At 35.6% G+C, this 27,772-nt stretch overlaps 1 protein-coding gene across 1 annotated transcript in view; it reads right to left on the bottom strand.

Moving 5' to 3' along the window:
• CFAP47 (cilia and flagella associated protein 47) overlaps positions 1-27,772 on the bottom strand; it is a 263,505-nt gene that overhangs the window by 204,900 nt on the left and 30,833 nt on the right. The window contains exons 22-30 of the mRNA XM_071430336.1: positions 25,335-25,485; positions 22,323-22,423; positions 21,108-21,267; positions 16,035-16,227; positions 14,473-14,682; positions 4,728-4,828; positions 2,539-2,667; positions 1,538-1,787; positions 531-737 (exon numbers count right to left, since the gene is read on the bottom strand). Coding sequence (XP_071286437.1) covers positions 531-737; positions 1,538-1,787; positions 2,539-2,667; positions 4,728-4,828; positions 14,473-14,682; positions 16,035-16,227; positions 21,108-21,267; positions 22,323-22,423; positions 25,335-25,485 — 1,502 coding nt within the window. The remainder of the gene's footprint in view (positions 1-530; positions 738-1,537; positions 1,788-2,538; positions 2,668-4,727; positions 4,829-14,472; positions 14,683-16,034; positions 16,228-21,107; positions 21,268-22,322; positions 22,424-25,334; positions 25,486-27,772) is intronic.

Here is a 27,772-nt window from a genome sequence, read left to right as displayed (position 1 = left end):
TCATGTTCAATTCCCATGGCTACAATTACACACTTACAGAACATACAACTCTGGACAGATTGGCTTCTTTTTGAGCATTGGTCCTCCAGGAAGGATTTAATATAACATGAAACATCAAAACAAATACTATCCATTTCCATGTGAAAGCCAAATGAGTCATCAGGTTCCACCAAGAGCATCAGTGGAATGGTGAGATTATGAATGAAAACCTTGATCTGACTGTCCACTGAGCCTGTCTAAGAAGAAAGGCTGTAAGTCATCTTTTGCAGTTAAAGAAGCAGAGTTCCTGTGGAATTCCTGTGCTGGATATAACCCTACCAGAGGACATTTTGATTAGCGCAAACTGCACAGATAACCTTGGTAAAAATAAATCAAAGGTTATAATACATAAATCTTATTTCAGAAAAATGATAAAGGAAACCCTAAACTCACGGTATACCATCCAGTTAGAACTAGGCTTGAAGAAGGCTAATTTTAAAAATTGGAAAGAAAAGGTGCACGCACAGATATCTCATCATAGTTGTACTTACTTAAGGAAGGAAAGCAATTCAGAATGCTGCCAGTGGAGTTGGAACATTCTTTCTACTGGATCAGTGGACAATGACTGGCTTGCTGCAATGCCTGGTATTGATTGTCCATTCAGATTCAATAACATTTCATAAAAACCTTTATCTTTGTCAACCCTTCGTTTAAAATTCTTTTCTTGTGCAACGGTTAGCTGGACTATACACACATCACTAGGAGAGAAAAGTTTTTTATATTATATTGATATAATTTGATATTATTCTTCTATATGCACAAAATGAGCTACAATTACAAGTTTCACAAGGCTAATTTAAGAAACCATGAATTAAAAACAGCAGCAAGGAGGGTTGAAAAGTACAGCACTTTTCATCTTTACAGAACTTTCATAATAAAGTAAGGATTTTGAACTGCATGGAATATTTATACCTTCATAAATAAAAGCTTTCTGCCAAACATAATTTGGATTTTTATCATGTTTATAAATGTCTATGTAAGTCTTTTCCAGCAGAGTGGCTTCTTCACCATTTAGCACCAAGCTGGATAAAATCAAATAAGTGAGGCCACCACCACTGATGCATTTCCAGAGTGCTTGCAAGACTCTTGATTATAAAATATTATTTCTCATTTGTTTCTTGATCTTTATATTATGTGGGGGGAAAAGACATTGTTAAAGAACCTACTTATGCCACCAAAAATGGACAAAGGCTAGAACTGTTTTCAGTCTCAGAGGAGAATCAATTTCAATTAAGAAGGTGACATATAGCTTGAACTGTATATTTAACACACACTGCATTATGATATGCAGTATCTTAGTTGAAAATGTATTTCAGAAAGTAAAAACTAACACCTGGATGACATTTTCATATAAACACCATATAGAAGCTACAATTTTGATAGGAAACTGTGCATTAGAGTGTGTTTCTGTTCCTTAGATCATACCCAAAATCCTTGAGTAGATCTGTTAGGCTGTTATGAGACAGACTGGTGTTAGCTCTAAGCAGGTGTGAATTACCTTCTCAGTGAATGAGGTATGGAAATGGGATTCTGCCCCTTAGACCAGCCAAAGAGTGTGAACCAACTCTGGACAGCATTTAGGGTCTTTTGAAAGAAGATGTAGTCCTCCTCATCTTCATCAGGAAAAAATGATAATTCACACTTATCTCCTCTCCCATCACTTTCACTGTCAGTTTTACTCTCTTCACTTGCTTCTTCATTCTCTTCACTTTCATATTCATCACTCTCACTTTCATCAGTGGTACTCTCTGAAGGATACACACAAAATAAATCATCCAGAAAGATTTCTTATTTCCCCATTTTTGTCCAGTACAAAAATATTCAACACAAATTGTTTACAAAGAAAAAAAAACCTGCTAGACAACAAATGATCAACTTGCTTTACAAAAAAACAATTTAAATTACATTTACAAATCTTAGGAATAAAACAAATGATATATTGAAATTTAATTTCACTTTCAAAAAAAGCATTACCCAGCCAGCAAAAAATAAATTCAAGCATGGCTTACAAAACTATAGCCAGAATCTTAAAAGGGACAGTCTCACACACAGTTCCAACAGACCCAGCTTTGCTTGTCAATCACTGCAAGTCCACTTTAACAGTTATTGTACAGGTATAACTCCCACTACATCTATAAGCCTTTGGGATTTTCTCCCCTCTCTTAGGATTTCTCATTCCTAAATTCTGATCTGTTCATAACTAACATATTTTAAAAACTATTAGTTGTTAATATCAACAACAATATCATTGCACAAAAAGGTAACTAAGAAAACAAACAATAGTTCTTACAGCACAACTAACTTAGGTCAACCTCCATCCTTGAAGGTGTACTTTAATACCACTGTTGCAGTTTCACTAAATGATGCAAATATAAAATTAATTTATACCCTTGTAAATTAAAAAAAATATTACAGGGATTTAAGAAGAAAAACCAATACAATGTGAAGAAAAGAGGCTAATTCTTTATAAGATCATTGATTTTATGTGCTGTACTATACCTGATTGAGAATCTTCACAGCTGGAGCCACTATTTGCACCTAAAGAACTTGTGGAATGGGTATGTGAAGGTGATGCTGGTGTAAAACATGGCTGTAGAACAACTTCTCCAGTGCTGAAGTCTTTATTGTCTGTAAAAAAAGATTCAAGTTGCAGCTGAGAAAACATGTTTTACTGCCTGTGCTCTAATGCATTATAAATATCTACTTCTATATTTTTCTAATTCATGCTTCAATTAATCAAGTAACAGTTCTTATTTGACTCATAAAAATCTTACTCTAGTCATTAAAATGGGGTCCAGAAAAAATTTCATGCATTTTTGAGTTTTTTTCCCTATTACCTGTATATTTTACAGGCTGCATCTTCCTGCTTGCTAAAAAGCCCCTATCAGAACAATGCTAGTTCAAGAATTCTGTGTCATGAACAAAATACTCTTAAAAACTTCTTGTTCACAGCTCTGTAATGAGTCTCTCATCATCATCAAGCTCTTTCAGACTTGACAACAATTATTTTACAAACAAAACTCAGAAGTAAACTTTATCAATCCATCAGTTCTGAAACAACAGATGATCTGACATTCTCATGTTGGCCTAAGATAGGATTAAAGGACCCTCTGTCATCAGTTCAAAACAAAAGAGGCACCAAGTGTAGTTTCCAGAGAACGAAACACATCACTAAGAGAAGCAAGAACTCCCTATGATTATCTTTTAAATTTTGATTGCTGGCACTGTTATTTTTACCATCTGTAGGAAGTAAAACAAAAGCACAGTGTCAGAGTGGAGGCAAAGCCTTCCGGATACCTTTCAAAGACACTGTGTTGTATAGATAAGGTTTGGTCACCCATTAAACAGCATTCAACACCAACACAGTCTATATAATAACACATAAAAATACTCAAGGAATTTAGCAGTAATTGCTTGCTTCAAAACTAACACAAAGTGATGTGTAAACAAACCAATAAGCAATCAATACAGGACAGAAATATCCCAATATTAATGGGAGATCATTTATTATAAAACCATCACTCCATTTTTGGCTTAATCCTCAATGAAAATCTACAAAGCATCTTTAAAAACCAGCTTGCAAAAATGGTATATTGGTCACAAAAAATAAGGAAAAGAAACAAAAAATTACACATTAATAAGAAATAATAATTTTTTCCCCTTCCTAATTGTGCTATCCCTGAATGATGTGGTACCTATACCTATCTTCTTTCATTTGGATGAAAAAGACCAAAACATGACCTGTCTTCTCGCTAATCACTTTCTCAATTTTCCAAGTATCAATTCTCTTTTCTCTTGAATACTCCAAGTGACACACTTTAAGTTGATGCAGTCTCAGAATTCAGTCTTTGATGCTAAATCTGTCTCAGGTCTAAGAACTTACTTGCTTACCTAAAAGACTTCTCTATTTCATCAAAATACATCAGATCACGTATAGGGCTATAAAAAACAAAAAAGTCATCATTTACCCCACACTGAACCTGCTTTAAGCAGGACTAGATGGCCCCCAGGGCTCCCTTCCAGCCTGGATTATACAGTGATCCCCACCTTGCCATGAGCACAGCCACACACAGAGATCACAGATCACTGAGGCAGCAGAGATGGCTTCAGCAGGGGGGACACAGGCAGAGATTTAGAGACAGAGGCAGTCAGAGGGAGGCAGGCAGGGACACATAATGCAGATAAAAATATTTCTGCTCCCTGACCACAGGTTTTTATTAGGCCTTAAAAGATAGCTGTGCCCTTCTCCCTTCAAGGACAGGAGTTAAAAAACCCTGGAAACTATTCCCAATAGGCAAATAATGATCACATTTTAAAATAACATCATGTGGTTTCCTCTTTTGCTTTCTTCAAAATATATGGTCACTGTCTATCAATTCAAATTAACTTATTCTCTAATGTTTTGGCTGTTTTCCCTATTCATATTTTAAAAATTTCACAAACATTCTGTAAGATTTCATTTTGTGTAATATCTTTCAATAATTCCGACCTGATCAATTATGTAAGTGGTCCTCCTTTTCAACAAGAAAACTGAAGCTATTAAAAAGTTTAATTGTGGTTCTCCCCTGCAATAAATGAGGGAAAATGCTATCTTGATAATCACATTCTTGTTATCACCCTGAAAACACTGTTTTTTCTAATACTAATGGACATAATATAATTTCAGAGGTAGAGTTTTGACTGCTTACTGCTTCTCCAGATAATTTTTTGATCAGAGCAGTGCAATGCCAAGTACGGGTATAAGGTCAGAAGACAATTGTCTGCTGTTCCAGCAACCTGGAATGAGAACCTGTTGAAAACAAAACAGAAGTTACCATTTTCTATTTACCAATGGTAATCATTATATTTTTCAGCACAAGAACAGAAGACAGAGTGAAGGTATCAGAACTCCCTCATTCTTCTCTAGTGGTTGAACAGATTACACAGGTGGGACTGCACCTTTCAAAATGCTGAAGCTTGGTATAGTATTTCCACTTCTTAGTTTTACTATGAGCATGGGTGTTCCATCAGTCTGAAAGAGTCAGCAGAGATTTAATGAAATAAATTAACTCTGTATTTCTAAAATGAAAAATAAAAACTACTAAAATTACAACTGACATTAATAAGTCTCCTAAAGATGCCTGCTAACTTGCTAAATAATTTATCCTACAACCTTTGACTAGGGAAGTTTTCTTGAAAAGCAACTTCTATTTTGATGGAGCATTTATTCTGTAAGACTTTACAGAAATGTCAAAATAAATGTTTAAAAATAAATAGAATCAATTTATAAACAATAAGATATTGAATGCAGTTGCTGGAATATAGCAGAAATTGATGTCCATGCTCTGATGTTCACTGGAGTATCTGTTCTACCTGCAGCAACTTTATTGATGTGCAGCAATCCACCTTTTAACCCTCTTTTTGTACTTCAACTCAGTCTCTCAGTGTGTAGTCAACAAGCAAATTATTGCCATCAATGCAATGCTGGGAGCCATCTGTATTTATGTTCTTAGCTCATTGCAACTGACAGGTAATTAAAGTGAGCTTAGTCCTATGTTATTAAATAGCTGGGTTTGTAGTCCTTATTTACTTATTAAAAAATATTAATTAATTGTTTTGACTAAACTGCCAAAAGTAAAAAGAAAGATGTGTTTTAATTATTCAAACAGCATGCTGATATCCATCTTGCTTTAATACATTGAGAATTATGCATATTGAGCATATACCTTTCACAGAAGAAATGACTATATTTTCTGTTTCCTTGAAACAACCAAAAAGAAATTTATATTTATTGCAAATTTAGATCAATATTAAAAGATATGACAAGACCTCTCAGATTAATTTATTTATAATATGACATAATTAGATTTTACTGGGGTTTTTTTGTGTAATAAGATAATCAAGGAAAAAATAAAAGCTTTAAAAGTACCAGAAAGGAGTAATGTTTCCTCCTTCATACTTCACTCTCCAAACACAACATTCTTGGACATCACTTTCAAGGCAACTTTAATAAATAAAGGTTCCAACAAAATCCATAGTCAACTTTCTTACAGGTAAATATTCCCATTGGGATTCCAATTTGATATCTAACAGTCATTTAAATAAATAATCCAGCTCTGTAATGCTTTGGTTTGCTCTTAGGAAATGTTAATCCAACTGGAACTTGGCTGGGGGCAAGGCAAGAGCTCTGGCCACTTGCACCTTGCAGCATAATATTTCTTGCAGCAAACATCATTTTTTCAGCTTTTATTCAGCAAATATCTCAGCAGCAGAGCATCAGCAGGGCAGATGGCTGTGAGAGGCACATCCACACCTAACTGTGTGCACAAAATGTACAACTGTACATGTTCAAAACAAGTGTCAGGGCTTGTTTGCTCTACCTTTACCAAGCCATTGAAAGACACACAGGATCAATAACTACAACACAGAAAGGTTTTCAACTTCCAGCTCATGACTTCACTGTGATAAATGGCAACTGTCAATACTCTGCAGGCACTCAGGTGAACCTCAGGCAACTGAGTGAGGGGCAGGAGGGGAAGAAAGCTGCACCGAGGTTAATGAGAGACAGCTCTCAAGTTACATGAAAGTAACTCAGATGTGTGCATTATCAGACTCAGTCAACTTCCTGATTTCTCACTTTGAGGTGAGCACCTCAGCCATTTCCATCCTAAATGCCAGGCTGGGATTCAGGGAAATCTTCACTCATGCTCTGATTTGCACAGTAATGTAACACAGAAAAGTGTGCTTGAGAACAACTGCAGTACATCTGAACCGCTCACACAAATTCCATGAGTGAAGCTACTCAGAGCAAAGGAAGGAACTGCACAATGTAGAATATAAAGAAGAGCCCCACAAAAGAACATCTGTAAACAAATAAACCCCTCAGAGCTTGTGGTGCTGCCACAAGCAAAGCCCTCCCTGTTCCCCGGATGCACCTGCTGTGGTAGCACAGTAAGAGACACAAACACACCCAGCCAACAACAAACACAATACACATATTGAGGAGGGGGGATGGATCCTGCAGGTCAACAACTGATCCTGCAGCTGATATTGATTATAAGGATTAAACTTCCATGACTGTGGCTGCAGCGTGCAGGAGATGGTGGAGGTCAGGACTGAAGGATGTAGAAGGGACTGAAGAAGCTGTTGTGGGGGTGTTCAGCTGTGAGAAAAGAAGGCCCAAGGGGATCTTGTTTATGTGCACAAGTACCTGATGGGAGAGAGTAAGGAAGAAGGACACTCTTCTCAGCGATGCTTAGTGAGACCACAAAATGCAGAGAATGCAAATTTAAATACAGGAAATTCTATCTCATTATAAGAGAAAAAAAACCAAACCAAAACCAAAACCATGAGAGTGGCTAAACACTGGAAAAGTCTGCCCAGAGAAGTTATGGAGTCTCATCCTTGAAGACACTAAAATAATCAACTGGGCAATAGAGTTGATTCCTTGAAGAGGGGCTGAGATGATCTCTGGAAGGTCTTTCCAACCTTAGGCATCATGTGGTAATAAACATCAACTCACTTATTGGCCACCTGTCCACTTATCAGCAAGTACTTTATAACCCAGTAAGTACTTTATAACCCAGTAAGTACTTTATTACAGCATTTTCCCAATGTGCTATTTGAAAGAAAATTCAAGAATGAGTCTGTAACTAAAAATTTCATCTGAGATTCAAATAACACCACTCCATTCACAAGGACACATGACAGAAAAGTGAAGGTGCTATGAGCTAACTATTTATCATATGCCTTTGAGGAACTGAGTCAGAGGGCACCAGACAGAGAAGCATGCACACTAGCATACAAATTCAGAAGAGAGATTGCAAAGACATGTGCATTCTGTACATGTGAAAGCATCTTGTACCACTGACCTTTACTTACAACATCATTAATGAAATGATGTTACAGAACTACAAGTCCTGTAGAACATATTTATTTTGTATTTGAAGCAGAGTTCAATTAAGTATTAGAAAAGTCTGTATTATTCTATTGGAATGAAAGGTACTTGTGCTGTTAGCAAATGTGAAGTCACTAAATACATTCAATTATTCAGTTTATTTGGTTTTATAATGTTTACTAATGCAAGTAAAAAATTTGTTATCTACATGAACCATCATTGCCACTGCTACTGCAGTGTTTATTCCCTAATGCACATTTCGAAAGAACACAGAACACAAGAATGGCCACTAAATATATTGTGTTTACCAACATCTGAAACCTGCTGAGCACCAGAAGTAAAACTCCAACTGTGATGACAAAAAAACCCATTCAACCCTGTAAACAAAGCTTATATAGAAGTGCTTTCACTTCTTTTAAAGTTACTCTGGGGTGTTTTTTTTCATTAATTTGTTTATTTTAATGTCTGTGGAAAGACAAAAGAACACAAATCAAAATATATTTATCTATTTTAATCTGCTCTATGGAATTTCAGGTGTTTCCTAACTACAAATAAGTGATTTTTTTTGTATCCGTGTACCCCAAATGTTCTAAATATGTAGGCATAGTTAAATAACCCTTCTTCAATAGTATTCATTAAGAGATGCAGAATATCAGTAAATTTCTAATGAGAAAAAAATCCAAATCCACTAGCATCTAACTAACAAATTCCTGTAGCAACACCATTTGTGTAAACTAAACAAAAATATTTAAGAGAAACCCACACTGCAGTTCAGGAAACAAAACAAATTGCTTGCAGAAGTGATTAGTGACAAAAGAAAACTTACCTAAGAGTGTGGCATTTTACAGATCTTTAAGAATAAAGAACAATGTTCTTTATTCACAATGTTAGATGCTGGGAAGTTGCAATTTAAATATCAATAAAAACCCACCCTCCTCCCTCCCCTCAAAAATCCTAGAATAAATAACAGAGATGATGGAACTGGAAGAGGAAAAGATGACCCATGCCAGCTCTGCCATTATTCACAAATAAGCAGTTCTCCCACACTGAAGGATCCTTATCCTTTGTAGCAGGAGCTCAGGCTTCCCCAGCAACCAACATAATACAACAGTGAATAGTGGCTGACACATAATTTCATGCTATATGTAAGACTTATAGCTGGGAAAGCATCCACATTTTTTTCCTAGTAGCGGCAGTGATGCCAGCACTTAATTCCTGAATAAGAGATGCTTCAGCTGTCAGGCACCATCACAATGGCAGAGAGCCACAAGCACAGAAAAGAACAGAGTGATTAATGGGTTTGGACCATCCTTGTTTTCAAAAGCACTCCCAACTGAGGTAAAATGCCAACATATTCTTAGGTCAGATGAATGCTGCAGAGCAGCATGCAAATATCAAGAACTCCAATGTTTCCTAGGTCCCTGCTTTCTCATGAAATGTGAATGATATTGAAAGAAATTGACAGCTCCTGCTCTCCCAGGCATGCCAGCAGAATCCATGGATTTGACATTTATCAGCAGTGCCTATTAAAGAGCTGGATGCTTTGGGCATGCTTCCCAAAAGCAAAGGGAATGTTTTCCCCTGTGAGACACTGAGATCTGATGGACTACCAAAACAACTGGAACCAATCCATAATTGGGTTAGTGACTGTGTCTCACTGCTATCATATTGTTATTACAGGCTACATTCCCTGACATTCTCTCTTCCTGAAGTTCCAGCCATGAATAATGTGAATAAACTCAGAAATTTCATGAGTTTCCATGGCTTCCCAGTGGTAGAGGAAGAGGGAAGGGAGAACTGTAGAACATTGGAGGAAAAGACCTCAGCACACTTGTGTCACCAATGACACACCAACCTATGTACATCACATGTGGGGATTTTAGTACATTTTTCTGCCCAGAGCACCATTTTCTTTGATTGCCTGTTTACTACTTATTTTCAGAAATGGTTAAATGTCATTTCAATCAAGATGGCAGAAAAATTTATTTTCTGCTAAACTCTTTGTATAATTCCCAAATTAAAACATATAATAACAATAATCAGAGAGCAAATGTATAAACATGCCACGTTTGCAGAGGGGTTTTTTTTGCAAAGTATGTGTCATAGCCAAATATTTCTCCCATTTATTAAATACTTGCTCAAGACAGTCTTAGATTTTATGTTAACTTTTACTTCTGAATTCCTATCAGACCTATGTAAGTAAGAGTCATTTCTCCTGCTTTGGATTCAAAGGAGCAAAAAGAAAGCATAAAGATTTAAAGTATACTAGAATTATGCACTTATTAGAAATTAATGCACTTTTGAATGTTCCATTTAATGGAATCTGTGCACACAATAAATCATTGCATAAATGACAACCATATAGCTCTTCAGTTTTCTTTTACAGTTACATTTAATATTGCTTTATTATAGAAAATGATTGCCTGTCATCTTTCAAATGTTTTCTGTAAAGCAGCCAAATCCAACATTATCTATTCTCTAGCCAATGTTCACTCTGTTTTAAAGCAAAAAAAGTAATTCTTATTTAGAACTAATTATGGGCTATGTGAATCAATCCTACTGACATTTTAGACCTGAATTTAGAAATGCAAAATACTACAGAGCCTAAGTAAAGTCCATTGGGTTTGTATGGCCAGGTTTTGGTAGCTACCACAACCTGGTAAAAGCTTCCAGCAGCTTTGAGAAGCTGCTGGAAACTTCCTCCACCTCCATCAGAGCCAACAGCAGCCAGCCCCAAGACTGATTTGCCACTGGTCAAGGCTGGGCCAAGTAGAAGCGGTGGCAAGACCTCTGTGATAACATACTTAAGAATTTTAAAAAAGTTATGGCACAGATGTAATGCAGGCAGAGAAGAGGAGAGTGAGAATCAGTGAGAGGAGCAGCCCTGCAGACAGCAAGGTCAGTGCAGAAGGAGGAGCAGGAGGTGCTCGAGGTACCAGAGCTGGGATTCCCCTGCAGCCCTTGGTGAGACCCCGGTGAGGCAGCCCAAGGAGGTCACAGGCATGCAGAGATCACCTGCAGCCCATGGAGGAGACCCAAAATGGAGCACAGGGATGCTGAGAGGAGGCTGTGAACCCATGGGATGCCTGTGCTGGAACAGGCTCCTGGCTGGGACCTGCAGACCTGTGGAGAGAGAAGCCCACCCTGGAGCAGGTTTCCTGGTAAGACTTGTGATCCCATGGGGGACCCAGGCTGTCTTGAAGGACTGCAGCCCATGGCAGAGTGTGCAGCAGTCTGGGGAGGACTGCTGCCCATGGGATGGACTCACATTGGAAAAGTTCATGGAGAACTGTCTCCCATGGAATGGGAAGCCCATGGTGGAGCAGGGAAAGGACTCCTCTCCCTAAGCAGAAGCAGAAACAATGAGTTGTGAGATGAATTCAACTCCTATTCCCCGTTTCCTTCCACTGCTGGGGAAGAGGTAGAGCGAGGAAGGAGAGAGGGGTGAAGGGATATAGTAGAGGCCTTTGAGTCCTAGCAAAATGCATGTTTTGTATTTGAATATCTGTATAGAGACTTTGCCCTAGAGGTCCCGGTTGTCCTTGATGGGCTGCAGCTGCAATGTCCTTAATTGGGACCATGAAGATAACTGGGATAAAAGGGGGTGGGTTGGCCAGTCAGGGAGAGCCTTGGCAGAGCTCTGAACTGAGAGAGAACAGCATGCAGAAGAAGGAGTCTGCAGTGAAGATCTGCAGCCATGAGAACACGCCAAGGAAGGATAGACTTTAGAAATCCGATAACAACAATATGAGACTCTAGAAATAGAAGAACAACAAAGGGAAAGTATTTTTAAAGTTGTATTTTAGTTCTCGTTATCTTGCTTTGATTTTTTAGTAATAAATTTAATTAATATCTCTAATTTGAGTCTGTTTAGCCCATGAGGGTATTTGGTGAGTGATCTCTCTTCTATTCTTATCTCAACTCATGAATCTTTTATTATGTTTTCCCTCCCCTTTCCAGCTGCAGAGGGGAGTGACAGAAAGGCTTTGGTGGGTGCCTGACATCCAGCCAGGGTCAACCCCTGTGGAATGATTTTCTCCTCAATACTCCTGCTTTGAAATATGCCTAGAACTTGTTATGCTTAGAAGTTAAGGCTTTTTTTCTAAGTAGCTGCAGAACACAATATTTTACCAACCTCTGAAAATCTTGACTTGCTTATTTTAATAAGAATATCCCAGAACACAGAATAGGAGTTGAAGTTCAAAAGTTTAGTTCAAATCATTTTAAAGTACATATTATCACTTTGAAAATGGAAATATAAAGAGAGAGCACCTGAAAAATTAATACATCTTCAGCAACTGATACTGTGAGATTTCACGGCCTATTAAACAGTCCAGGAACTTTTTCAAGACCAGTTAGCTTTTATAGGTGTTATAAAAGGTTATAGGTTTCATTGTTTTATTATTGAAGATCAAGAAGACCCTGAAATCTTGTCTTTCTAAAATACTCAAATTAACAAAGCAGTTTAGATTCATTAGATACACGGTTTGAACCAAATTGTTCAAATGCTTAGATAATTGATTGGATCAGGTTTGAAGGTGGAACACATTGCACAGGGCTCTCACGGGGCCTGGCAGGAAGGAGGGAAAGATATCCAGAGAGCAAGAAATTCCAGCTACATATTATTAGAGTGCAATATCAAAGCACATATAATACCAGCAGTGTTATCCAGACTTGGATTTGTCATGGAATTATCATGGAGTTTATTAAAAGAAGCAGGAAATGGTCAGGATTACAGAATTGGGTGCTTACTGAGACTTTTCTAAGTGAAGAAAAGAATTATTTCTAGTTACAATAAAAATAATTTCATCTGAAATCCAATAGGAGTAATATTCTCACACTGACCAAAGACACATCCACAATTCTTTTATTTCTGATGCTGTGTTATTTCACCCAGTTTTGCTCAGGTTTTATATAACCTGCTCCTAAAGTCACCCACAACTCAGCAGCCTGTCAGAAAACCCCAAATACATTAGTAAACTGCTATTATGAGTTCTGTTCTGTATTTTAGTTCTACATTTTAAAACCTAGCAAAAATTCTGAGATGATCTGACATTCTGGAGCAGGATTTTTTTCACCCTTACGAGCAGGAATGGCTGTTAAGGTTACTTAGATTACTTTTATTTGCTATCTTTTTTAAAAAAAATACATTCAGTTTGCCTTTAAATTGAGGGTCATATTCTTTATTTCCTTTTAATGGCAGATATAGAAAAAATTTATTACACAGGAGGAATTTTTATTTCTTTATAACAAGGTTTGAGAAGCTGCTAGTGCATCATATAAAAAGTTATTAAAGCTAAATATTGTGCCTGCTCTAAGCTACATTTCAGACTTGATCATAAGCTTAAATTATCCTTTTCTTGTAATTACAGCAAGCTTTAACACAGATTTATGAATCACGCCCCACACAATGATTAAATCCTAGAATTAAATAAAATTAATAACAAATAGATTCTTTGCTGACAATGTATACAGAAAAATACGAAATATTAACCCAGAGAGCAGCAATAACCTGAAGATCCATAACCCTTGCATCAAAATAAAATATAAAATATAATATAAAATTTAGTTTTATATTTATTTAAAAGCCCATTTTAAGCTGCAGGATGGAATTATTTATCTCTCAAAATAGTTGCTTTAGTGAAAATACTAAATACAGGACTTTAATAGAAACAATGCCCATCTTTCTTAATCTTGCATTCACCCTCTCATCCCATCCCTGGCAGAGTTGAACAAGAGATGAGTTACCAGTAGATATGAATGAGATCTTGAAACAAGACCTTAAGATGGACACTTAGATGGATTTTACCTAAGAGACCTAAGCTGAATTTTTTAGTCTTGAATGTAATTCAGTTGAAAAAAAGAAATAAATGTCTATCTTTCATTTTAATTTTTTTCAGAGGATTCTTGTGGAAAACAGAAAGATAAAAACTTCCACCGAGACTGAAGGGTTTGATCTGCAGCCTTGGAAGAAGCTTGGATTGATGTAAAAATAAAGTACATAGACTATAAGTAGAAAAATCATAAACTTATGTTTCTACAGTTGTAAGTAAGAGTATGCCTTAAGTAAGTAAAAAACTGTATTAATAAGATGGTGAAGGGTTTATAATGTAGGGGTGCAATTGTATAGAGTAAGCTAAGAGTTTAGAAGTTACAACAGAAGCATATTTGTGAATGTGTATTAGCAGCTCATTGGACAAAAGTATCTTCAGTGCAGCAGAATTGAGTAAAGGTGATAGGTTAGAAAAGCAAAATAAACTTTGTGGCAACTGTCCATTGGATTAGAAAGTTCTATATTGTCTTAGAATGAAGCACTTGTGAGTACTTTGAGCTATGGCTGAGTGCTTGCTCCTCTGAAATCTCAAAGCCTCTGAGACTGATCTTTATCTGAGCAATAAATCATTCTTAGCCCAACTGTGGTCCCATTCCTTCATTAAAAGCAGCGATAGTAATAGATTCTTGTGTTCCTTGACCCAAATCTTCTGAGTTCTGTGCCTTATATCACCCTTGGTCAGTCTGGAACCTTCCCCCAGGTGAATCTGAATTGCACACATTACCTGTTTTCTTCTTGGTCGATGAATAACATTTCCCCTAAGAATGACAATGGCTTGGACGAGCTGAAGCTGATAAGGCAGGTCAGTTCATTACTTGTGCCATCTGATGAAAGAACAATATTTTTTCCCTCTGGGAACTCCACAGAAAAAGGGCAAGTCCTGGTACCATCTGGAAGTTCAAGCTCAGGAAGTTTAACTCTAATTTGTGAGTCCCTGTGTTAAACATAAACAGTAGGTGTTTGTGGTCACAGGATTGCAGTAATCAAGTTAATTCATAGATTCTCACATTCACAAAACTATTTCACAGTTGAATACAGAACAACAACTTGAGTTCTCAAGTGCAAATCAAATGAAACTAATTAAAAAAATAAAATTCTTCCATCGTTTAGATGCTAGTTTGTTTTCTTTGTATGTATCTGAATATTTTATGCTGCCCCACAGTATCTGAACATCCAAATGAAATTTCTACTTAACTGTGCTACAAAAGGCATAAAGAGTTTCCTGAAACTTAAAGCTTTTACTAGTGTTCACTAAACTGCACTATTGCACAATTAAGTTATAAAGTTATAAAATAGAAATATTAAGGGTAAATTTGTGAAGATGCTGAAGATACTTCAGTATGTAGTTATGTAATTCCAGGTTTCAGCTCTGAAATAAGAACAGCAGTCAGTCCAGACCCATGTGGAATCCCTTCAGTTCCAACCACTGAGCTACTGACAACAAACAAATCACTTGATAAATCAGCACAACTCAGACAAGACAATAATAATTTGAAGCTAATTTAATTAATTTACAACAAAGTGGAACTTTTGCTGTAGTTCTAGTATTAAATGACACCTTCACAAACATAGCAAACAAATATTACTATTCTTTACTAAATATAAACAGCAAAGCAAATCTTAAAAACTTGAATAGTTGCAATGTTAAGTTATATTACATTATAAGAAAATTACAAAACGTCTCTCTTTTAAATTCAAGTACCAGGATGAAGAGAGTGATCCACAGACAAAGAAAAAATATATAGATTTCTTATTGAAACAAGTGTCAGGATTAAAACATTTCTGCTGTCCTTTTCAATAAAAGCTCACATGGAAAGAAGGAAGAAAAAACCACCAAGAACTACAACCTCATCAACTGTTTAATTAGCTAAACTTCAAAGCAATTGAGTAGAAAAAATAAAATGACAGAAAGATTTCATGTTACCACAATGTGAAAATTAGAAATAAGATTTAAAACCTTAGTATCTGGCTAAACCCAACAAAAAATCCTGGTAAGTCTCTTCTTTGAATTTTTTTGCTATCCGTAGTAATTTTCTATTTCTGATATAAATTCATAGAGTGAAGATATCAGAATTTAGACACTTCATGAAGCAGGTATTTTTGAGGAAAAAATGTGGGCTTGTTGCTTATTGTTGAATATTCAACAATATAAATTACATTAATTTTCTCATAAATATACACATTCTTCTGCTGAGCATAAAACTAATTCTAACATTCACAAAAAAATATTAATTCACTTTTTCAGAAATGAATGAAACAATGAATGAAACAATTTGAGATTTTTACCTTAAAAAATCCTGTGGAATGATGGTGACGACTGCTTCAGTTTCCACACCCAGAGGAACTGGCATCAGCATTAAAAAGGGGGGATGAAAATCCATTTTTGGTGACCTCAATGTGCCAGACAATGTTAGTATGTATCGTGCTGGATTATTATTTAGATGCAAGGTTATTTCAGATGTATATGTCCCAGGACAAGCTGTTGAAAAGGTTGAAAAAAATATATATACTACCACAAATACAGGAATGTAAAGGAGTTATAGTAAGAGATTTGGGGTTGAAATTTTTGTTTGCTATTAATTTTTTTTAATATAGTATTGCTTTCTTTCTCAAAATGGAGTTTAACATAACATAAATATTGTATGAGAAGAGTATTTATTAAGAAAGCTCAGAACACTTGCCTTTAGCAAACCAGAAATTCACATTTTTTTAACTTGTCAGAATTTTTCTAACTTCAATATATGAGTTTATTGCTTTAATATCCCATTATATATAATACCAATACAACAGCAGAATTTTAAGAATTGCAGTCATACTTTGAATTACACTAATTGACACAGTGAATGTTTATTTTATAAAGGAGTAATTATTGGAATCATCTGACTGCCAAGACAAGGAAAAGTTGGTACCTTTTAAGAGTGCAATTACACCACTTCAAAGATGCCTCCAAAACCTACAGAGTGGCCAAGCAGCCTCACACAAGCCAGCAGGAGGTTCCACCCTGCACTCAGAGCATCTCCCATTTCACAGAATCATTTAGCTTGGAGAAAATCTTAAAGATCACCAAATCCAACTGCAACCCTAATATTGCCAAGTCCACCAAAAAAAAAGGGAAGGGATGGCCAAATATTCTTCTCCACGTGCTCTCTACATCACAGCTGGGTATTTATCAGGAATAAAGATTTCCTTGTGTTCTGCCCCTTCTCAGGCACCTTGCTCCCTGCTGCAAGGCAGTTCTCTCTAGGATGGAAAAACTCTTTTTTTTTTCACTGATACAGGAACAAAGTACTTCCTTCCACAGCTGTTAAACTATGAAAGTGACATTCTGAAGCATGCAGTGCCATTTACCCAACCCTCTGTCATTCTCTCCTGCTGAAGAGCTAGCAAAATCAGCAATTTTGAGGGCAAACTAATGAAAAACTCCTGGATTTAGAAATAAATCCGCAATATGCATTGTAAAAACACCCAAAAAGTTTTATCTTTATGTTTTTGAGAAAAAACACCTTTTCCTTTGATTCCTCTCCATTAGATCAGTATGGAAACACCTTCACCTAATTATTAAGATAGCAAAAAGAAATTTTGTGTTTTATGTGTCTGCATGATCATATACATGTCACAGAACAAAATACACAAAAGGATCTTCTGAGATTATCTCAGATCATTACTTCCACAGCCTGAGAAAGAGCTGTCACTGTTTACATACAAAAAGAAGAAAATCTAGTGTCTTCAAAATACTTTGTCTTTTTCCCTTCCTGTAAGAGCTAATTTCCTAATGGAGGTGACAGCAGAAGAGCATCACGGATGCTGTTATGTCACCAGAACATGACCTGTGGATCCCTTCATTTCAAACCAGCAAACATGAAAATGCAAACTAAAAACCAGCTCTAAGGGGAATCTGCTGCCCCTGTTTGCAACATCTGACTAATTCTGTGTTAAATGTCAATCAGCTTTAGGAGACAATAGTGCTGAGAAGGCTAAAAAGGTTCTGCCTCTAGGTTTTGATACGACAGGAACACATCTTCCTCTGGCACTTGGCCCTTTCACGAAGGAAAGGTGAGAAAGCAGCAGAAAAAAAGTAATGGAGATGGATGAAGAGACAAACAGGGTATTTCTTACAAGCTTGTAAGAAAGAATGTTCTGTACAAGTTCCTCCCATGTACCACAGCTGGGCTGTAACTAAACCATATTTCTGGTGTCCTCTTATTATCCACAAGTATGACAAGGTGAAGTGAAAGGACATAACCAACAAATACCATAGGGATGGAACATAATGAAGGAAGAAAAGTACAGGAGCATATGTCAGTACCAAAGAATGTGCAATTTTCACTAACTCACATTTTTAAATACTTGCATTAACCACAGTTTCAAAGTTAGGCAATAGTAGTGTTAAGCTTTTCTCATACAAACTTTCCATCTATACTTTCCATGCCAGAGAATCCCTGCCTGACCCAAAGAGCAGAACAGACAGTGCCTATCCTGCATCACTGATCATTCTGTGTGTGGATCCACACATTTACTAACACCAAAATTCAGCATAGAATGCAAACCAATAAATATAAAATAATATATAATATAATATAATATAATATAATATACATTATATCTAATATATAATATTAGATATATTATATTATTAATATAATAATATATAATATAATATAATATAATATAATATAATATAATATAATATAATATAATAAAAATAAATTATTGCTTATGTCAGAAACACCAAGACAATGCAATACCACGATCATTTTGAACAGACACAAGGGCAAAAACACATAAATTCTGTCATTTATTAAGAAGATTTGTTCATTAGTTTGGGATGTCTAGGACTAGTGATTTCAGGATATTTCATGTTAAATAAATTACACAGAAATTAATGAGAATTATGTCCTGAACTGACAGCTGAAGTCAAGAATTTATTCTACTCCTCACACCTTTCATGACTGCTGTCAAAGCCTGGGCTGCTGCTACCATTCTGAGATACCACCATTAATTTCTAGTCCAGCAGATGTGAACATTTTCCTTAGGGATATTTGATGGTACTTAAAAATTTGTCAATCTAAATCTGCCAAGGGCTAACAGAATCTGTAGAATTATATGGGAAATGTTTTCTCTTCTCCGGGAATATTAAACTCTATATTTTCAGAGTTTATGAGAAGAAAGGAAAAACATCCTCTGCTCTTCTCACCCTCTCAAGTTTGTATTATATGGTTATGCAGTTCCTACATTTGTCCCCCAAAAGCCAATTTTTAGTTTAGTTGCCTTGGACCTTATGATAATTCAGGTGTTATTGGATTTATATCCCTTCAACATTCATAGGTACCACTGAACAATTTGCATACAGTGAAATATAGACTTCAAAGCAGAAAAGCCACAGACAGCTAGAACTTACAGGTATCCTACAAAAAAAAATAAAATTAAAGAAAAGAAAAACTCAAAAGTAAAATAACAGTTTCTTCACAGAATTTGTTACAGGTCATAGCTATTTAATATCTTGCTGTTGCAGAAAAAAAAATTAAAAAATAAAAGACCACACAATCAAAGTATCAAAGTTGTCATTTGTGCCCATTACACAATCATCACATCTTCCAGCACCTCTGAACTCCCAGTAAGGGAACCCAAGAGCACAAATTCCTTGTAACTTCCTTTGCTGCAGATAAGTTTTTTTATATCAAAATTAGATATAGTGAAAAATTTTTTTACACTGTTAATGCATTATACTATAAAACAGCAGAAGAGGATCATATTAATAAGTCTTCAATTCTTGAAAATCTCTGTTTTTAGAATATTTTTTAACAGGTAGCAGGATTTTACCACCAACTCAACCTCTTTCATTTAATTAAACATTGCAGTTTATTATAGCATTTTGTACTCTATCATAACTGCTGCAGCATATTTAAATAAATTACCCTAATGCATACTCAAAGTTCATTTTACAGTTTGTTCACCCCCCCACATACTACAATTTTACAGCACAAGCCTATGAAAGTGATTAGCAGCCCATGGTCATTAACCAGGTCTCCTGTGTGGGTTTTGATGTATCTAATGCTCTCTTACAAGACAGTAATTATATGCACTGAAGGTACAGCATAAATAGGATATAAATCATAGGAAAATACTTAGAACATTGAATTAAGGGTAATTTATCTTTACAGTTATTTATGACTTTCTGTAAACAAAAGATATGGGAACACAGCAAAAATAGAGATATCTTCAAATTACAGTAATTTATCAGTCATATTTATATATATATACACATCTGCATTTACACAATTTATCCAGTAATTCAAAATATTGGCTTTTATTTTTATGCTGTTCTCTGCTTCACAGTCTGCAACAAGCAACTCCAAGCAACACGTGCAATTAAACAATGCTCTTGCATATTCACAACACTTACAGAACCATACTTAATGCAGTCTTCTCAATTTCTCATAGAGTCATGGCAAGAGCTATTTTTCTTTATTTATATTAAATTGTTTCCAGTGCTTAATTGAGGTTAGAGATTTCAGTGCTATGATGAAGGATAACAGCAACATCTTTCTTTAGGACAGGGATGCTCACTTGCTGACTCAGGATCAGAACCAAAACTGACACAACAACTTTTCTTCCCCTTGACAATGCTGCAGCCCCAAAAGTACTGCACTGAAACTGCCAAGAGGATGGAATTCTGTGGGCATCAGCTGCATTAGCTGGTGGGATTTCACAGCTCAAGTACAGTGTTACCCCCTATGAATCTTGTATATCACTGTCTACTTTAAACCCTTGGTTGGGAAAAAGTAGAATCTTAATTTTCCTATTCTTCTATTCCTTTTCTGAAGTTATGTGGTTGATTATTATCTTCCCTTATTCTTCCAAGTTTTGTTAGAAATCTATTTTACATATTATTTCTTAGGGACTGGTCACCTGACCAGTCTACTCCAAAAAAATACCACAGACAAGTGATTTTAAATCTTACTGAAGCAGGAAATTTCTATTCTTATCTAAATTATGGCTATTTAGAGTAAAGTTTAAAAGCATTCCAAGTACCTTGCAAAGCTTTACTATCTAATTCAGCCAACCTAAATGCACTTGAAGTAGCAGCACTGAAAATGATACACCTATCCCAGTCCTTTGATGCTTTATGTAAGAAAAACCTGATGCTTTCTATGTGCAAAGCAGACTTTTCAAATAATGCCATTTCAAAGACAGTGATTCCACTCTTTTTTTTAGGTCTGCAGCTGTCTTATTTTCTCAGAACCAAAAAAAAATCTTCAGTTGATCAAAATAAGTACTGGTATTGATTCATCATAAAATCCCATTTAAACATCCCTATGCAAATGGCCAATCTACAGAAGAATTCATAGAATTACTTACGAGGCCAGAAGGACACAGCAATACTGACTTCTTCTTTCTTATGAAGGCGTCCATGCTTCTGACTAAATCTGAAAATACCATCTTCTATATTTTTGTCTACATCATCAAAATTAAATTTCCATATTACATCCTCTCTTGCGAGACACTTCAGGACAAGGTTCTGTAAATATTTTCAGAAAAGGAGTGATGTTGAAAGAGGGAAAGCAGCAAAAACTGTGCTACTTTTCACATTGCTTTCTCCTAAGCATTCTTTGTGCAGACACACCAGAGGGAAAGCAAGAAGAATTCAGTTTATTATATCTGTGGGGTGCAAAGGTGAGCATGCCTATCTACACAGACTAGATGCTTTCCAGTCATTCACCACATTCACTAAGAGAATACTTTCTTTCCAGAATGGAAAACCTCATTTAAGTGAGGTAAATAGATCAAGCATCACAGTGGGAGTGCTGAGACAAACAGAACAAGGACTTATACCTGATAAAAATGAAGCACAGTAAGCACTAAACACATGGCTCACATCTAGACTTACAGGTGGAGATGTTGAAAATGGAAGAAGTTCAGAATAGATTTTCAAAACCCATTCTTTCAATTCAGTAAGATGACAGTGGAAACAAAAAAATAAAATTAAATTCCTTTATCTCAGAGTTACTCTCTCAGCTTTTGAAACATGCCTAGCTAGAAAAATGCTTTGATTTTGTACTATCATTGATTCCTGAATGCATTTGAGAAAGCATTTCAAGTTATGTTATATTAAATAAATAAATTATTTAATAATTAATAATTATTAAAGAATTATGTTATATTTTGCATTAATAAATCATTATCTGTGTTGCAAATATTAAATTTAGTGTCCTTTTCCCCCTATTAAGCCCTAAGTCATGACAAGGAATTTTTTGGGAGAGTGTCAGTTGGCACAGTCCCTACCATACAAGGCACTGGGACAGCAGTTTCACTGTTTGGCCCATCAAGGCACAAATCAGTTGCATCCTGGCCCCATCACTGTCTCATTTACTGGTATAGGCAGCTGCAGAAATCCTTCAGAATTATTCTATTCATATCTATTTCTTACACAATTCATGGTCAATTTCTCATAGTGCCCAAGTTTTCATGTTGTCAGAGTTAGTACAAGCCCAATTTTAAATTTTGGAAAAAAATTTATAGTGATTAAAAGACAAACAAGAAATCAAAAACTGAACAAAATGACAATGTCATTACCTGAGAACTCATACTCCTATCAGCAGTACTAGAACGCATGTCACTCGAATGTTCTTCAAATTTAAATTCCATTGAGGAGAATTCCACAAGTGGTTGAAGTCCTATTAGAAAAAACCAATTTAAAATGTTTACACAGCCTCGTTTGACAAATATTTTCTCAAAGTACCTTCATAAAATCATTGTTTCTGTACATGTTTAGGGAAAATGTTTCTCCCCTTTTTGATGCTCCTATACTATATACATGATTACTGTAATTTAACTTATTATGACTCTCTAGTAACATTAAAGTTATTTAAATTTTATATCTACCAGAGTTATAGCACCTCTTCACATCACAAGAGCCACATGATCTTCCTTCTGCAGATGTATGCACTTACATTTCTGATAGTAACCATCAGACAAGACTTGGAAGATTTTATATAAAACAGCATTTCTCCTAATTTCATAGAGCTTTAACAAAAAATCATCACAACATACGAATTTTTGAAGTGAGAGTTTATAAAAACAGAGGTATGTGTTCCCACAGCCTCATCTTACTTGTTGGAAACAGCACTGGAAATGAACCTAGCAAGCACAGAGAATCCTTTATTAAAATCTGCACGTCTGCCCCATTCCCAGTGTTGATCAATTCTCTTCTCCCTCTAAGAAACCCAAGGAATTTCCTAATTGCATATATCACATTATGTAAACAACAATATTATCTGTATTTCTCTAAATCATAGGCACATAAACTCTATAAAGTAATATTGCTTCAAAGTAGGAACAGGATCTGCTGGAACCTTCCACCAACACACAACTGTGCCACTCACCAAGTCCTCAGCTCTCACAAACTGCCTGTGCCAGGAGAACACAGCACAGCTGAAACTCTGACAGGGAAAGGAGATGATCTACCCAACCAAAAAAACTGTGACCTGGACTATTAAAATATATGTCAGCTCCCATGAGGCCATTACATTGATAGTACAAACTTCTCCTTTGTACCAGGCTTTTGTGTCTTTTCCAGTTGAGTCTTCTGTCCCAGTTTGTTTGAGATTTTTCTCTTTCAGTTCTTTTCTACATACACATAAACACTTTAGGAGGGAAAATTCCTATAAGTATTTAAGTAAGAGACCTGCTTTCCATCCCAAGTGCTGAAACAGTTTACAAACTTTGTTTAAAAAAACAATCAAAAACCAGATTCCTGATGGATTGAAAACATATGGACTACACTGAAGTTAAAAGACAAGGCTGACTATCCCAAGATCAGGGTGATTCTTTCCTCAGAGTGAACAACCCTGAGTATAAACAGCAAACATAAGATAATGATTTAAGTACCAACCACACTGTACTGTGCAGTCTGAATCCCAGTCAACCACAACTACTATTCCAGGAAAATAAAAATTGTAAAAGCAGAAAACTAATGTGCCATAAAGCATCTAGCAGTGAGAATTAGGCATATTTGCCAAATCAAAGCTTAGAAGTTTCAATATACATCTTACTCAGTTTTTAGCTTTTAATGTGATAATCTGAAATTATTTAATAACAGACATAATTTTTAAGTTGTCAGAATGTAATCAGATCATCAAGTTCTTTTTTTAACACTTAAAATAATCTGGCTATTTGCCTGCATCCATATGATTATCTGAAATACTGAATGGTCAGGAAACTTATTTAGACTTCTCTGCCTCCTCCCAGACCATCAAGATTCCCCAGTAAGAATTTAATTTCAATACTCAAATTTTAATAGAAGCTACACTTCATTTTTTCAACTATTTCTTAGACTTGAAAGTATTACATATTCACTTTTCTATTATGTTACTTGGCTAATACATGTATTGTGAAGAAATTCTATGTAGCAGAAATATAAATTTGTGATAAAATTTGGATAAGATTGTCAATTATCCATGAGATTTAGGGATTGCATCTATTTCACAAAGAAAGGGAAAAGGAAATAAACATTTTATTTTCTCTTCACATCACTTAAATCATTTCTGCACTATGAATTTGTGACTTGGATTCATATTTTCACTTAGTGATATTTTTCCTAATAATCTGATAGACATATGTACATTCACCTTTATTCTGTATGTTCTCCAATTACATGTATTTTAGAAACATTTAATATGAATTTACCTTCATGACAATGTCTAAAGAAGGTCTCTCAGATTTCTTTGATATTTTAAAAGATCTCAAAAGACTTAAGAGAAAAACAAAGGGGGAAAAAATCAAATATAGACAAATCCTAATAAATGTGAGTTGCTTTTACCCCACTTTACATATTTAATTGGCCAGACCTTCTTAAGTGTTTTCAAGAGGTTTAAACATTACACAAACATCATTCTAGGAAGACACTCTGTACTTCACTCCCACCTCAAATAAAAAATGGTTATAAATTAAAAACTGAGATTAGGAGAGCCAATGTATTCAAATATTCACAGTTGATAGATCTACATGACAGTAAGAATAAGACAGGAGACTAAAGAGAACCACAAATTATTTCTAAGAAAAGCAGACAAGAATTATATAAGATATCAATTTCTTTGCTGCAGGCAAATGGCCTGTAACTTTGGCTATTAACAACCTCTGACAAGCCAGATGGGATGAGGGCCATTCAGAGGCATTTTAGAGGAGTTTTAAATACAGCTAGAGATCCTAGTTTTGACAGGAGAATTCCACAAAAGAGTATGACTGACATTCTACTTTTCTACACTTTTCAGAGGAACTGCTGTAATCACTGGGATTTGCATGATGTAGTCTAGAAATACTAATAAATGGATAGACACAAAAAAGAGCTTTGGTAAACTATTTTTATATAAGGCAAATACAAAAAAATATTTTCTCCACATCATGATTGGGTATAAAATTTCACCTCCAAGCATATTTAAAAACACGTATCAAAACTTAAAAATTTTGCAAGTTTCCAAGAAATGTACCAATCATACAAATTCCAATTAAGTAGCCATTCTCTGCAAAGCAAAAACATCACTCCAAATCTGTGTATCCAGCAGGTGTTTCAAGGCCTGCTTCACCCACCGTTAGCTCTGACTCTACAGATGGGCAGAGCTGGGGTCTCCGGGGGCGGCAGAGGCGCGGGGGCACCGCGCTTCAGAGGCACCGCGGGAGCTGGAGTTGGGTACGTGGCCCGAGGAACAGCAATTGGGAGAATGAAGTCATATGCTGCCACCTAAAGGGAAAGAAAATATTGTGGTCATTTTCCCAAAAAAATCATAGGTACCTCCTGAACTAGCTGAGTGGTTGGCTGTTTTGGCAGAATGATTGCAATTTTGGATAACAGGATTTTCATTTATTGGAACTCAGGTTCAGTTCTCTGAGTAAGCAGTGCCCAGGTTTTTTTTTTTTCCCCATTAAGGAAAAGCTCTATGACCAGAAGTATCAGGTTTATCAGCAGAGCTACAGACAAGGCTTCTGCTAAGTCACAGTGTCGTGTTCCAATCCTGCCACCCTCATGAGTGAAAAGAGATTGGAGCCCTGGCCCAAATGCAGAAGCTCATGTGAGCAAAGAGGAGGGAAAACAAAGCTCCATCAGTTATGGAAGCCTTTCTCAAAGGCTGAACAGCAAAGGTCAACCATTACAGTACACCCAGCATAAACAAAATGGGCTCTGATATCAAAGGTGAAATATCAGTTAAAATTGAGAAACCTTGGGGAAAAAAATAAGTCGTAAAACCTTTGTCATGAAATGCCACTGAATTCTAGGAGTCTAAATTCCAGTGATTTTGATCCTCATTTTTATCTGTGCTATCACATTCCCAAGTGGGGTTTCAAACTTAAGCAATGGTGTGTTTTGTACAGAACCCTCTTTTTTTACAGACTGTGCATCAGAAAGGCCAAATTTATTTCAAAAAGCACTTTCAAAGAGATATTTCTTGCCTCTTGCTCTGTCTTTTCAAGGACCAACACACTAAGATAGTATGTTCTCCAGATAAAAGGTATGGATAACCTTAATAAAGGTAATGGAAAAAAAAAAACCAAAACTTCTGCACTAAAACCACTGCTAGAGTCCTTCAAATACTGTTTTCACCTTGAAGGCCACAGAAATCTTAGAAAGGAATTAAACCTATAAAATCTTCATGTTGCTTAGAAAAAGCAGTAAAACCAGCTATATAAAGATGTTATGAATCATTTAAAAACTTTCAAAACCTGCAGAAAAATAGTGCATCATTCTTCACTTTCACATCTCTGGTAGCAAGAAAAATATATAAATGATAGGAAAGAAAACCAAAAGTGTCCTAAGTCAGAGCATGAGGCACAAATCCATCTGTAACACTTACTGAGAAGCAAGCACACAGCACTGGGAGTGTGTGGTGTTCCAGCAGGGTCTGTGACACACAATTACACACTTCTGGAGAGTGAGGTGTGTGCTGAGCCTTGTGGAATGTTTTGTCTTTTTGTGCTCAGCTCACAAGGAAAGCATTGAATGAGGACAAGTTTTGCGGCAAGATTACCACAGTCCATTGTTTTATATTGATACTTCAAATATAATAATGATTAGATTTTATAATATATAACTATTAGCTTTTCAAAATTGGCATTTAATATTTTTTAGTAACTAAAACTCAAGATATGTCAAAAAGATTGAGTAAAAATCTCCTGCTTTGAATTATATACTCTTCTACTTTTAGTATCTCAAGTCACCCACATAGAACACTTCATCAAGTTACATCTTCAAAATATGTTCTTGTAACAAAGCTGATTTTGTTTAAGTTTGGTGAGATTAAAATGTTTAGCCTATTATAGATTTCATGACAGCACAGGCTGTGCAAAGGAGTGCAGTCTAGCACAGCAATTGCTCTTCATCACTGCTGGTATGTTTAGGCCAGACAGCAAAAAATGGAATCCCTTTTTCCCTCTCCTAAAGCAGCAAATCAAAACCTGTTTTTCATCCCAACTAACAGGAAAATTTGGTTTTTTCTTACTATACAACAAAGGGGTTATTTTCTAAGAACTGGCAAACATAAGCAAATATGTGAAAGACTCAATTCACTACATGAAGATCATGATGTTCACTGAAAACCTACTTTTGCTATGAAGTACAATGGTACAAATTCAAGGCCAACCTAACTCATAGAAATATATTCATATAATTGAGAACAAATCATAGATCTTTTATTCATACATTAACTGCACATTATGTAAACTACATTACAAATGAAAAATCCTTTAAAAATTCTATGTAAGTAGAAATCAGATTATAATACATACACATATTGCTGAAACAGAATCAAAAATTCATTTCAGTTATTAGGACTTCCCTTTGCAAGTAGAATCATTAGGCTTCTTTCTATAAATATTAAAAAATCTCTTTATGATTAATTTTTCATTTTTCAAACTCCATAATAGAAAATTCCCTCTTTTGCAAGATTACATACTTTACAAAGTAATTACAATACTTAAAAAAATAAATCCTTAGACTATTACTGGACTTATCATTGCTTTTTAGATAATTTATG

The sequence above is a fragment of the Agelaius tricolor genome, unplaced genomic scaffold, assembly GCF_023055355.1.
Source record: "Agelaius tricolor isolate 1412-34295 unplaced genomic scaffold, bAgeTri1.0.p SCAF_7, whole genome shotgun sequence".
Classification (NCBI taxonomy): domain Eukaryota; kingdom Metazoa; phylum Chordata; class Aves; order Passeriformes; family Icteridae; genus Agelaius; species Agelaius tricolor.
This window is presented reverse-complemented; position numbering and strand designations above follow the sequence as displayed.